This window comes from Pseudorasbora parva, chromosome 3 (assembly GCF_024679245.1).
Source record: "Pseudorasbora parva isolate DD20220531a chromosome 3, ASM2467924v1, whole genome shotgun sequence".
Classification (NCBI taxonomy): domain Eukaryota; kingdom Metazoa; phylum Chordata; class Actinopteri; order Cypriniformes; family Gobionidae; genus Pseudorasbora; species Pseudorasbora parva.
This window is the reverse complement of record NC_090174.1, coordinates 21,204,382-21,216,815: the sequence shown is the minus strand read 5'-3', so window position 1 is coordinate 21,216,815 and position 12,434 is coordinate 21,204,382. Positions and strand designations below refer to the sequence as shown.

Sequence of the window (12,434 nt, the reverse complement as noted above, 5' to 3'; positions counted from 1 at the left end):
TTTTAGTCTCCATTGTTGTATTAAATGTCTTTCTTCTCTAACACTTTCTTTTAAAGCTAAGCTTAAAGTGTATTTCTACAACACTTTAGCTTGATTTACAGCAAAGGTTAAAGCCCTTACAGACAGCAACTCAAAACAGATAACGAAGCTAACATTGCAATACAAAGCTGTGCTTGAATATCAAAGAAAAATATTATAAATATTATTTAAGGCATAAATAATGCTAATCGTTTTATTGAATTGGCCTGCAGCGCCATCTGCTGCTGAGTGTGATGTATGCTGGTAGTTACCACACACTGAGGACAAATGCATGCACTGCAGTTAAAATACTTGAGCTAAAGCGGGGTTGTTGATGTCAACCAGCCTTCAGCAGTGGTCTACTTTAAATATGTACTTATTTTGTGAGGCTCTTTGGGGAAAAAAAATGTTACATTTACATATAATTTTTTCTGCACTGAATTATTCCAAATCCTTCTAATGAGGGATCACACAGACCTTGAAGTTGGGGAATATACAAGCTTGTTGTGATGTCACAAGAATAAACATTAAGATTTAAAAAATAAGCAGAATACTAATTAATTGACACTGATGGTAATTAAATTGGCTTGAAAAACGTACATATTTTTACTACTTTCTACTTTTCTACTTGAGGCTAAATTTTCTAAATGCAACTCCTAGACATTGCAAGCTACATCCACCAAACTCAGCCTAGACCTTCAGACTCTTCTGACTTATCTTGTCACACTGACCCGATTTAGGCTTTTCCTAAAAATGCTGGTCAAAACTCGAAAAAATCCTTTCAGGCAAGACTTTCATTGACGGAATATTGAAATGAGCCTATGCTGTTCAAACTCTAACAGTCAAAATTCCAATTTGGAGAGGCTCATTAGACTCCATTTGCTGCCATTCTATGTACTATTTCTAAACCACTAGACTATACTGAAACCCCCTATCTATCTATCTATCTATCTATCTATCTATCTATCTATCTATCTATCTATCTATCTATCTATCTATCTATCTATCTATCTATCTATCTATCTATCTATCTATCTATCTATCTATCTATCTATCTATCTATCTATCTATCTATCTATCTATCTATCTATCTATCTATCTATCTATCTATCTATCTATCTAACTGTCTGTCTGTCTGTCTGTCTGTCTGTCTGTCTGTCTGTCTGTCTGTCTGTCTGTCTGTCTGTCTGTCTATCTATCTATCTATCTATCTATGCAACCACAAAGAACATCCTAGAAGCCACCTAGCAACCCATAACACTCCAGGAACTACACAGCAACCCCTCTCATACCCTAGCAACTACCCCAAGTACCATAGCAAACACACAGAGTACCTTTGCAACACCCTAGCTACCACCCAGAGTACCTTGCAACTGCATAGCAACACACTAAAAACCACCCAGAATCCCTGAGCAACCATGTAGCAACACCTTAGCACCCAGACCAAGTACCTTAGCAACCACATAGCAACACCCTAGCAACCACCCCAGATTACCTTAGTAACCGCATAGCAACACCCTTGCATACACACTATACCTATACGTATCTGTCTTTTAAAATTACTAAACTAAAACTTAAACTACTTCAAATTTAAAACCTTCAAACTTTAAAGCTACTTCCAACTTTCAGACTAGGGTCTTTCAATCCAACTTAAAGTTTGTCAAAAACTTACTGATGATGTTTCTAAATAACCATCCTCAATATTCTTGAGACTTGAGGCAACTCTTCACAATAGGCTGCTAGAAGTTCATTAGGCCTAATTGTTTTTCTGACCAGCATATACTTAAAGTCGGCATGAAACAGAATTTGTGGCAGTCTTTTCTACCCTATTGTGACGTATATTTGAGTGAAACAGCATCTCATGTATAATAAATCCTGCATTATTCCTATTTAAAAATTCAAATATTGATTTCATGGTGACTTTAACAACGTCTGCCTTTCAATTCAGGCTCTTCAACCTTTTTGATTCCCGCCAGTGTTCCCCAATACACTGAACTCTGAAGTGCAGCATCAAACCTCAGTGATGCATTACACATGGGACAAGTGTTGTAACACGCTGCTCATTTCAAATAAAATGAAAATTACTTTAAATACCAAATTTTGGGGCTCAGCTAATGAATAACATAAAATTAACACAAAAACCAACAACAAATAAATATGTAATAGAAACTGATTAGACACAACCCAGGTGATTTATACAACGTTACATAACTCTTTTACATAATCGCTAATGTAGGCATCAAAAGCAAATATCAAATGTCAAAGCATTTCTTATTATCAATGTTGAAAATGGTTATGCTGCTAAATTTTATTGGGCATGGAAATTGTTAAATTTGTACGAAATATTTGATAAATATTTTTGTAATAATGTAAAAGTCTTTACTTATTTTAATCAATTGACTGCACTCTTGTTGAATAAAAGCATTGATTTCTTAACAAATAATATTTTGAATGGTATCTGTATTTACAGTATACTGCCCATGCTTTCAAAAGTATTCTAATGTAATTAACTGATGCATTTTCACTGTTTTGGTTTTGTCAGATGCTCTTGTTAGGACACTCTTGTTATTTTTCCCCCCCATATGACAACCACTAGATTACGTACAAATTAGGGGATTACTGAATTTCAATTATATCACACAAAATGTGATCTAGATTACTCATTTTAGGTCATGTATTCTGACTGAATAGCATAATCTTGTACCATATTGGTATAAAATAATCAATACTAAAATATTTGTATATATACTGAGCATACTGTCATGTGCTTTCATTTGTGGTATATAATCTCTCTCATAATGTCCTGCATATCCTATACAGTTATAATCCAATGATTTCAGTTGATGCTCACAAATGCGAGGATTTCAGATGATGCCAATTTTGGATTGATGAGCATGAGAAGTGGTAAATGCTGCCTGAAGTGTTCTTTGTGTGTTAACCAAGCATATATAAGGACCGTCTGCAGGTTTCGTATGAAATCATGCAAAATAAGGTGTTTCAGAAAGCTGCAAAGTCTGCAAAATGCAAACATTTTTCTGAACTTATTTCTAATAATTGCCATAAACCTCAAGTTCTCTTTGCTACTATCAACTCTGTTTTAAATCCCTCTGTGCATCCCATCTTAGAGCCCTCTACTGCTCTCTGTGACATTTTTGCAAAGTTATTTGTTGATAAGATCACAATTTTACGATCTCAATTGTCCAACTCAGTGTATACACATGATGTTCCATTATGTTCATCCATCTGGTCTGAGTTTGAGTTGATTGATCTGAACACATGTAATGAAATTGTTGGTCACTTAAAACCCACTATCTGTCCACAGGATGTTATTCCACCTTCTTTCCTTAGGCAAATTATGGACACAGTTGGACTGTTACTTTTAATTAACAAATGCCTGTCAACGGGTTCCTTCCCTAGCAGTCTGAAAGTTGCTGTGGTGACGCCATATCTTAAAAAAACTAATCTCGATCCTTCCACTCTTTCTAACTATCGTCCTATTTCTAATCTACCTTTTATTTCAAAGATCCTGGAGAGAGTTCTACTGATTCAACTACAATCATACTTATCCGCAAATTCTCTCCATGAAACATTTCAATCTGGTTTTAAAGCTCTACACAGTACTGAATCTGCTCTTTTAAGAGTGTCAAGTGATATTTTCACTGAAACTGACTCTGGGAAATCAATGGCCTTAGTCTTACTAGATTTGAGTTCTGCATTTGACTTAGTTGACCATGAGGTCCTGTTGCGACGTCTGGAGACATCTTTGGGTTTTCGAGGCGTTGTTTTGCAGTGGTTCCGCTCTTATCTGAACAATAGATGTTTTAGTGTCTGTATTGGTCATCAATCCTCCACTAGTGTACCTCTGAACTGCGGAGTCCCACAGGGATCAATCCTCGGCCCCATATTGTTTATTCTGTATCTGTTACTGCTGGCTTCCATCTTTAATAAATATGATGTATCCTTCCATTTGTATGCTGACGATACTCAGATTTATTTTCCTTTAAAACATAATGATAAAAATGGTCTACAACCCTTGTTTGCCTGTTTTAGTGATCTTAAACTTTGGCTTTCAAGTAACTTTCTAAACCTAAACGAAAATAAAACCGAAATAATTATCTTTGGGCCTAAGGATAACTGTGTGTTTGATGCTGAGCGTGGTTCTCTCGCACCGTATGAAACCAAATGCGCAAGAAATCTGGGCTTTCTGTTTGACCACAACTTAAAATTTGAGAAGCAGATCAGTGCTGTTGTAAAATCATGCTTTTTTTAGCTCCGCCAAATCTCTAAAGTGAAACCATTTTTAACTAAGAGCAATCTTCAAATAGTGACTCACGCATTCGTAACATCACGACTAGACTACTGTAATTCACTTTACCTTGGTCTATCTCAGTCTTCTCTCTCTCGCCTACAATAAGTGCAAAATGCAGCAGCTAGACTCCTCACTGGGACACGCAAGTATGAGTCGATCACCCCTATTTTAATCAAACTTCATTGGCTACCTCAATACCTAACTGATCTGCTCTGTCCATACACTCCTTCTCGTACTTTGAGATCCAGCGATCACTGTCTTCTCATCGTACCTAGATCCAGGCTTAAAAAACGAGGTGACCGTGCTTTTGCGACTGCAGGCCCAAAACTTTGGAACAGTCTGCCTCTCTATATCAGACTGGCTCCTTCAGTTTCCATCTTTAAATCTTCTTTAAAGACTTTTTTGTTTTCTCTTGCTTTTGATGCTCATTGACTCTTATATGATTAATGCTTTTTATTTTTATTTTTGTTTTATTTTTTCAGTTGTTTCTTTTGTCCTGTACTGCTCTGCATTTTATTCTCTGCTATGTACAGCACTTTGGTCAGCCTTGGTTGTTTTTAAATGTGCTTTATAAATAAATATTGTATTGTATTGTATATAACATATTAGCTGTGTTTTACTGCCATATGAACGTTACTTTAACACACTTATCTCTGATTGATAACGAAATGCTTCCTAAATTGTAACATTGAAACAAGCATTTTCTGGAATGCTGCTTTGAAACAATATCTGTTGCGAAAAGCGCTGTACAAATAAACTTGAATTGAATTAGTGCCATAATGAGCTGTCGATACCTGCACAAACTGTAAATAAATATTAAGTATTAAGCAATTATCTAAATGCTTTCAGTTCTGTCTTGCCTACACAATTTGGACAATAATACAAATTTCAGGCTGATTGATTTTCCTTTTGTGTTAATGACAATCTTGTTATTAGTAAAAAGTAAAAAGCCTCTTCCCACCACATCTGGTCTTTCTTTGGGAATCTCAGCCATCAGTGTAATAAATCCTGTGTCAATGAGAAAACATTGATTGATTTCTGAGGACAGGACCCACAACCAGAGAACCCCAAAAGATTTTTGGGGATGGTTAATGTTTCCAGCTGAACAACTCTGAATGGGTGTAATGGCCACTCCCTGGTTTAAGGATGATGAACATGTGCAGGACTCTCCTCACTCAACCAGAGGCATGAAATCCATGCAAGCTAAATTATTATAAATTAAGTATATGTATAAAACAATAAAACAACCATTAGCAAAGTAACATTAGGCATAAATCCCCTTACTGAGTACACTCTTAAAAATAAACATCACAAATTTGTTTTCATAGCAATGCAATATATTTCCGTAATCTTTCAGTGAAGTTTTGTGCATAACATTTTAATAACCTAAAGAACCCTTTTCCACGATACATTTATTTCCCAGAAAGGTTATATAGATGTGTTACATGTATGTCTGTCCTGTGTGTGTTAGTTTAGCTTGTGTTTCTCCCCTGTTCAGTTAATTAGTCATCTCTACCCCCTGTGCCTTGTCATTCACCTGCACCTTGTTATCCTCAGTTATCCAGTGTATTTAATTCCTCAGTTTGCCCTCAGTGTTTGTCGGTACTCGTTCATGTGTAGCTGTGTTTCGTGGTTTCCCTGAGTTTATCATTAAAATACATGTTTCTTGCTCTCCTTGGTCTACGTGACCTTATCTACGATTACAGTTTGTAACAAGATGTTAAGTGTTCTTCATGTAACCATAAATGTCAATACGTTTTTATTTTAAGAGTATAGCTGGAATCTGTGCGTCATTGTAAACTATATGGCAATGCTACTTCAATTTATTCACCATCATTTAGTGAACTCCATGTCAAGATTTGGGCGTAAGCCAGAAGTTTAGGCCTTAGTTTATTTAGGACATTTAACCCTCTGGTCCTCTTCGTTTTAGGGTCACACTTGTCCTCCTCCCAGTCAAAAGTGACCGAAGTCTTAAAATGTAACTTTTTTTCCCCGCTAGGAAAACCAATGAAATTTATTTTAGTTCAATAATATTTTTTGATTATTATTTAGAATTTTGAGGATATTTTGAGATAATATGCAATATTTATAAACTTTTTATTAGCTTTTTTTCCCCATAGAAAATAATACACAATTTTATTTATTTATTTTTTTTTTTTACTTATTTTTCAATTAAAACAGTATTCCATGTTAAAATAGAGACAAGGCATTCAAAAAAAAAAAGCAATTGAAGGTAGTTATTGCCCTCTGGTGGCAGTAAAAAAAGAAAACCTGATGTAATGCCCTGTTATGATCACTATAGGTTCCTATATAACTATATAAAGTGGCTTATACGTTCTTTATTGTTTTTTTTATTTAATTTTTTTAGATAAATACTTATTTTTTATTACAATTTTGATTTATTCTTAGACATTCTTAGACTACTTTTTGTTAAGGTTTCGATTTTTTTTTTTTATGTTGATTTGAATGTCAGTTTTTGCATTAATTTTACTACATTCAAACCTGAGCACAGAGGAAAACATTTTGAACATATAACATCAACATTCAATAAAAATGTAACAAAAATGAACAGGTAGGCCTATGTTTTATCACTGCATAACTGATCTGATTTTAACCTCTTATTTGAGACTTTTGGCTCAATTTTACCAGATTAAAAACAGCCATACCAGTTAATTTGTATGTGTATATTATTGTGGTTTGTGTGTGTGTCTCTGAGTGTGTTTACATGTGTGTGTTTGAGTGATTGAGTGGGTCAGTGGAAATGTACTGAATGCCAATGGAGGAATTTACTTTCTGAAGCCTTTCTCAAGCTTTCAACAAAAAAATCTTAATTTGTGTTCCGAATATGAACGAAGGTGTTACAGGTGTCCAACGACATGAGGGTGAGTAATTCATGAAATAATTTTCATTGGGTGAACTAACCCTTTAAGTCTTGTCTGTGAAATGTCTTGGTTATGTAACCCTCGTTCCCTGAAGAAGGGACCGGATAGGCCACATCTGGGACAGACAAATAGGAATCTTGTTAGAGAGGCCAATCTACTTTGAGTGTAACAAAACAAGCCAATACACATTGACATGCAATATTTCCATCAGCTACTCTGCCTCGTAGTGATAATGAGCAGCAGGTGCAATGCATCTCTACCCACAGGGAGTCATGTGGAGATTTACATAATGGACTAACCCCTTAGGCCAAACTACATATGGAATGACTCTGGGGTCACTCCAGCCACATCATATGCCCCATGATGACCGAGTCCAGTTCCATACAGAGAAAAGAGATCCTCTGCATGGGGGAGAGTTTGCTCTTTTCCCAGTTTTCCCCAAGCACCCGGCTAGCTGAGGTGACTGAGCACCATATCCCTGTGTTTGCACAACTTGCCTCGAGACTGTGCAAGCATCGGATAGCTGAGGATGTGAATGCCATGTTATCTCAGGGGAACAAGGGCCCCTTCCACAACATGAAGGGGACAGGGACAGCCCATAAGGGAAGACTTGGTACAAGGACTTTGTGTTTGTGTCTCAAACACAAAGTGCAAGAATGGCCTGTGTCGAGGGAGGATCAAGACATGTTGATTGCTGCAAACCAATCCTGGGGACGCATGCATTCAAAGATGACTTTCTGCATAAGCATTTTGAATGGTAAGCTGTGAAGGGCCCAGTTCAACACCCTCAGGTTCAAGATTGGTTGTAACCCACCGCTTTTCTTGGGTACAATGAAGTAGGGGCTGTAGAACCCTGTCCCGTTAGGCTGGAGCAACCGGCTCGATTTCTGCTCAAAAGACATGGGCATCGACAGATTGACAGAAGTGAACGGCCTTTGAACTTGGTGGAACTGAATCACAGAGCCAAGCCTGATGGTCCGAATGAGCCAGCAAGATGGGCTGGGGAGCGCTAGCCATGCAGGCTCCCAGAGACTGTGCAAGCAGAATCAAAGGGACCACAGTCATACCGGTAGTAGGGCAGGGAGGTGAAATGCAAGGACCCTGTTTGGGGGGGTATGGGGGGTGGAGACAAAAACAGATGGGGGGGGGGGGGGGGGGGGCAGATGGCTGGTACACATCTTTGAGAGTTCTGTGCTTTCACTGCATGGAAAGGCAAAAGGGGTGTGGGTTACTAGGGGGTTGGTTCCTCGAAGGAGAAGACATCACCACAATCCTCCAGCACAATCATTCGAATATACTCCAGGGTTTCTACTGATACAAAGCCATATGCTAATCGCTGAAGTAACCCTTTAACACCCAGACATGTGAGGCAATGATCGTGACCATCTGCTAGCGATAGGTAACGACTGCATCCAGAAACACACGGTTGGAATGTCATATTTAAAAATACACAAAACACACCCATTTGATGCTCTTTTGGGGAACTTATTCTTTTAGGGAACCAGGGGATGGATTTTTTTTGGTTTTAATCTAAACACCTTGCATCAGTTCAGTCAAACCAGAATGAAGTTACATAATTCATTCCACAATGACCACACCTCTGTGTCTGCGGCATGTTTTTACATAGCATATATAATTTGGGAAAAGATTTATGTCTTCACATTAATAAAAAAAAGTCAAAGGCAGCGTTGTGTAGTGTTGGTTGTTTCCTTGCCTGTAAGACTCAGGGCAAGGCAGAACAGGGAGTTGAATGTTTGCTCAATTAAAGTCTTTTCAAGATGAATCAGTGTTGAGGTGTGACTTTCTAAATGAAGATCACTCCAGATAAAAAAAATAAAAATACTGTACACACACACACACGCACACACACACACACACAGAGAGAGAGAGAGAGAGAGAGAGAGAGAGAGAGAGAGAGAGAGAGAGAGAGAGAGAGAGAGAGAGAGAGAGACAGACAGACAGACAGACAGACAGACAGACAGACAGACAGACAGACAGACAGACAGACAGACAGACAGACAGACAGACAGACAGACAGACAGACAGATAGATAGATAGATAGATAGATAGATAGATAGATAGATAGATAGATAGATAGATAGATAGATAGATAGATAGATAGATAGATAGATAGATAGATAGATAGATAGATAGATAGATAGATAGATAATACAAATGCTATTTAAAATAAAAATAGTAATAGCCTGCGTTTTTCTTTATAAAAGCGTATTGCTTGTATATTCTCTCACGGGCACTTATAATAACATGAAAAATTAAGAGACATACAAAATAAACAATTACAGAATTTTTTATAAGTGTTTTATTTTGATATTTTTTATTTTTTTAAATATTTTTCTTTCAATTTAAATGTAAGAATGTAATAATTATTCAACTTTCATAAATGTAGGACCTCCCTAAATATCTTATGCACAAAGCCAAGTTTTAGCCTGACATAGGCTATGTTTATTGCACTTCACGTTATTGAGGAGAATACTTTTTTCCTTTTCTTTTTTATATCAATATGCTTCGAGATTATTATATTCAAATCAATGTAATAAATGAGTCTTAAAATGTGTCAAATAATTAGATTAGCTATATTAGGTAAAATGTAATATATTTTACCCTACTAACTTCCATTATTGGTATGAATTACAGTTTATCAACCCAGCACTCTGACCAGTTTATAAATTTGTTTAGGCTATTGCACTTGAAAGACTGCACAAAAATTAAAACAAAACTGCATTCATGTTCTTTATGGACAAAATGGCAACTCTTGTGCCTTTGTATATTCCTATAACTTCAAAAATTCACTAGGCATTTGCAAATAATAAATTATTAATTGGCTATCGCAACCTACAGACACTGACAGGACAGAGATGCATATCATAATCATATTAATCTGCACTAGTTTCGTGCCATTTCGCGTGTGTAGGCTATATGGCGGCTAGTGCCCATTTAAACTTGACTTTACAAAAAAAAAAAAAAAAAAAAAAAAAAGATGAGAGAGAGAAAGACAGAAATAACCGTAAAATAATTAAGAAAGATTACAATCCGTTCAGCTCACTTCCATAAGACCTTGTCCTATTTTAGCTCTTTTAAACCCAGTTTTAACATAATATTACATTTGTGTGCTTAATAACAATATCTACACAACTCTTACCCACAACAGCCCTCGTGAATAATTAGTATTTTAAACCGTATTTATACTATTTGTTGCTGTTATTTTGAAGTGTGTTAGTAATGAAGGCTGTACACACTCACAGGGGTTTGTCATTCATCCACCGACACTCGTATCTGTTCGGACTAAACGTGGCCTCATGATTCCCACCGGCGACTTTTACCCTTTTCTTTCATTTCTCACCCACAGATTTGTCACAGTGGATTGTTGATAGTACATTATATGGAAGGTACGTTGCTGTGAAGGTGATTGTTTTCATTACTAATTGCTGACAAAGGGGCGAGTTAGCAAGTTGCTAACGTTAGTCCTATCTTATTAAGCAGCATTAGCTGTTAGCCGCTGGTAACTGCTTCAGTCAAAACATGCAAACCAGTTTACGGTCAGGACAGATGGTTATATCTACCTCTCCGTGTGAGTGTTTGAACATTTAGTGAATTATGTTGGTGATTATTAGCTACCTGGGCGAGGGCTAGCTAGTTACTTTGCATATAAACTAATCACAGAGAAGCTTATCTTGTTTTGTCATGATCCAGGCGGCTAACTAACGTTAAGTTTGTTTTGATCAGTAAGTTAACGTTAGGTTTTTGTAACAAATGTGCATGTATTTTATGTCTGGGATTAATGTTATTACACATTTGAGAGGATGGTGTTGTAATAGCTCTTGTGCTAGCTAGCTTACGCTAAATAACTGATTTACTGCTCTAAAGCTCCTGACACATTTACATGCAGTTAAAGAAACGCTACATGCCCTAATGTGAGCTGTTAAGGTTTTTTGAAAGTGCTTTTGTTTGTTTGTTTGCAGACGGTGGTCGCAGGATGGACGCGGAGCTGGGTGCTGACAGCGCCCGCAGAAAGATGGAGGCGGCGGGCGAGGCGCTGGAGATCGTGCCGCTGGAGATGTATGATTCAGCCCGTGCCAAAATAGCAGCTAATCTGCGATGGCTGTTCGCCAAAGCCTTCGGTATCGGTGAGTTGATTTAACTGTGTTTATGAATGAAAACAGAACTAAGTGCAAGACTTGTTTATTTATTAACAGCCTCTGTGATATGTATTGAAAGACAGTTGGAAAAGGTGAGCTGCTCCCCTTTACTGTGATAACGTTACCACCTGACACCAACACTCCTTGATACTGGGTAATGTAATGATTATGATAACAAAAAACCTCCCATATTCATAGGCGTTGTCGTGGTACACATTTTCATACTACTTGAACACAATACGATGGTCTTTACATACTACATAAAATAATTTAATGCTGTACCACAGCAAAATCACCCAGTGGCAGAAACATTGGATCGCATTGGTATCAGATGATAATACTGTGGTACTTTTATGGATGCTGCTGAAATTCATGTACCTGAGTATATTTACATAGTACTCCAAGCCAAGGTATTTCCAAGAATTCATGGTACATCTTAAAAACCATAATAGCAGCATGGTATTTTTATTTATTTATTTATATACGATAACAGTGTTCAGCATCTTTTGAAATGCACAAGCAAGTTATTTAATTCCAGACTTCCAGTTATTTTGCTGCTATAAGTTAATAACTAGAAGAATTACAAAGTGCACTAAAAGCTACAAACCAGTGTGTCTATGGTTATGAGAGTTGTACAAAAACAAATACCAGTTTGCAATATCAAGCAGCATAACGGACTGTTTTTAGATAGGTAAAATAATTGAAAGCAAATGACCCCAGAAACCTTGTATGCTCAGGTGCAGCACATTAAAAATAAGTTGGATATATCAAGGCTATTGTTTTTTTTTTTTGTGTGTGTGTGTGTGGAAATGTATATACCATGGCAGTGCAGGCTATAGGTAGCCTGACAAGCCAGACCCACATCAAGATGTTTGGTCTGGAAACTCACCATAGACAGGGCTCAATCCGAGGGGCGGGATAAACGGTTGTTATCTTTCGCGTTAGGATAGCGCTACCACCAACCAGAGCAACGAAGGTGAAACAGAGCTTGTTGATAGATTAAACATTCACCGTATCCGGTCGGCTAAACTCCGAACACATCTTCCCTTTTTGAGAATGACTTCAGTG

The 12,434-nt window shown here is 37.1% G+C and overlaps 1 protein-coding gene across 3 annotated transcripts in view; it reads left to right on the top strand.

The window, feature by feature from the left end:
* Positions 1-10,453: 10,453 nt before the first annotated feature.
* Positions 10,454-12,434, top strand: part of camsap1b (calmodulin regulated spectrin-associated protein 1b) — a 36,750-nt gene continuing 34,769 nt past the window's right edge. For all 3 annotated transcript variants that reach the window (XM_067438087.1, XM_067438088.1, XM_067438086.1), the window contains exons 1-2: positions 10,454-10,616; positions 11,190-11,354. In XM_067438087.1, coding sequence (XP_067294188.1) covers positions 10,610-10,616; positions 11,190-11,354 — 172 coding nt within the window. In that variant the 5' untranslated portion in view covers positions 10,454-10,609. The remainder of the gene's footprint in view (positions 10,617-11,189; positions 11,355-12,434) is intronic.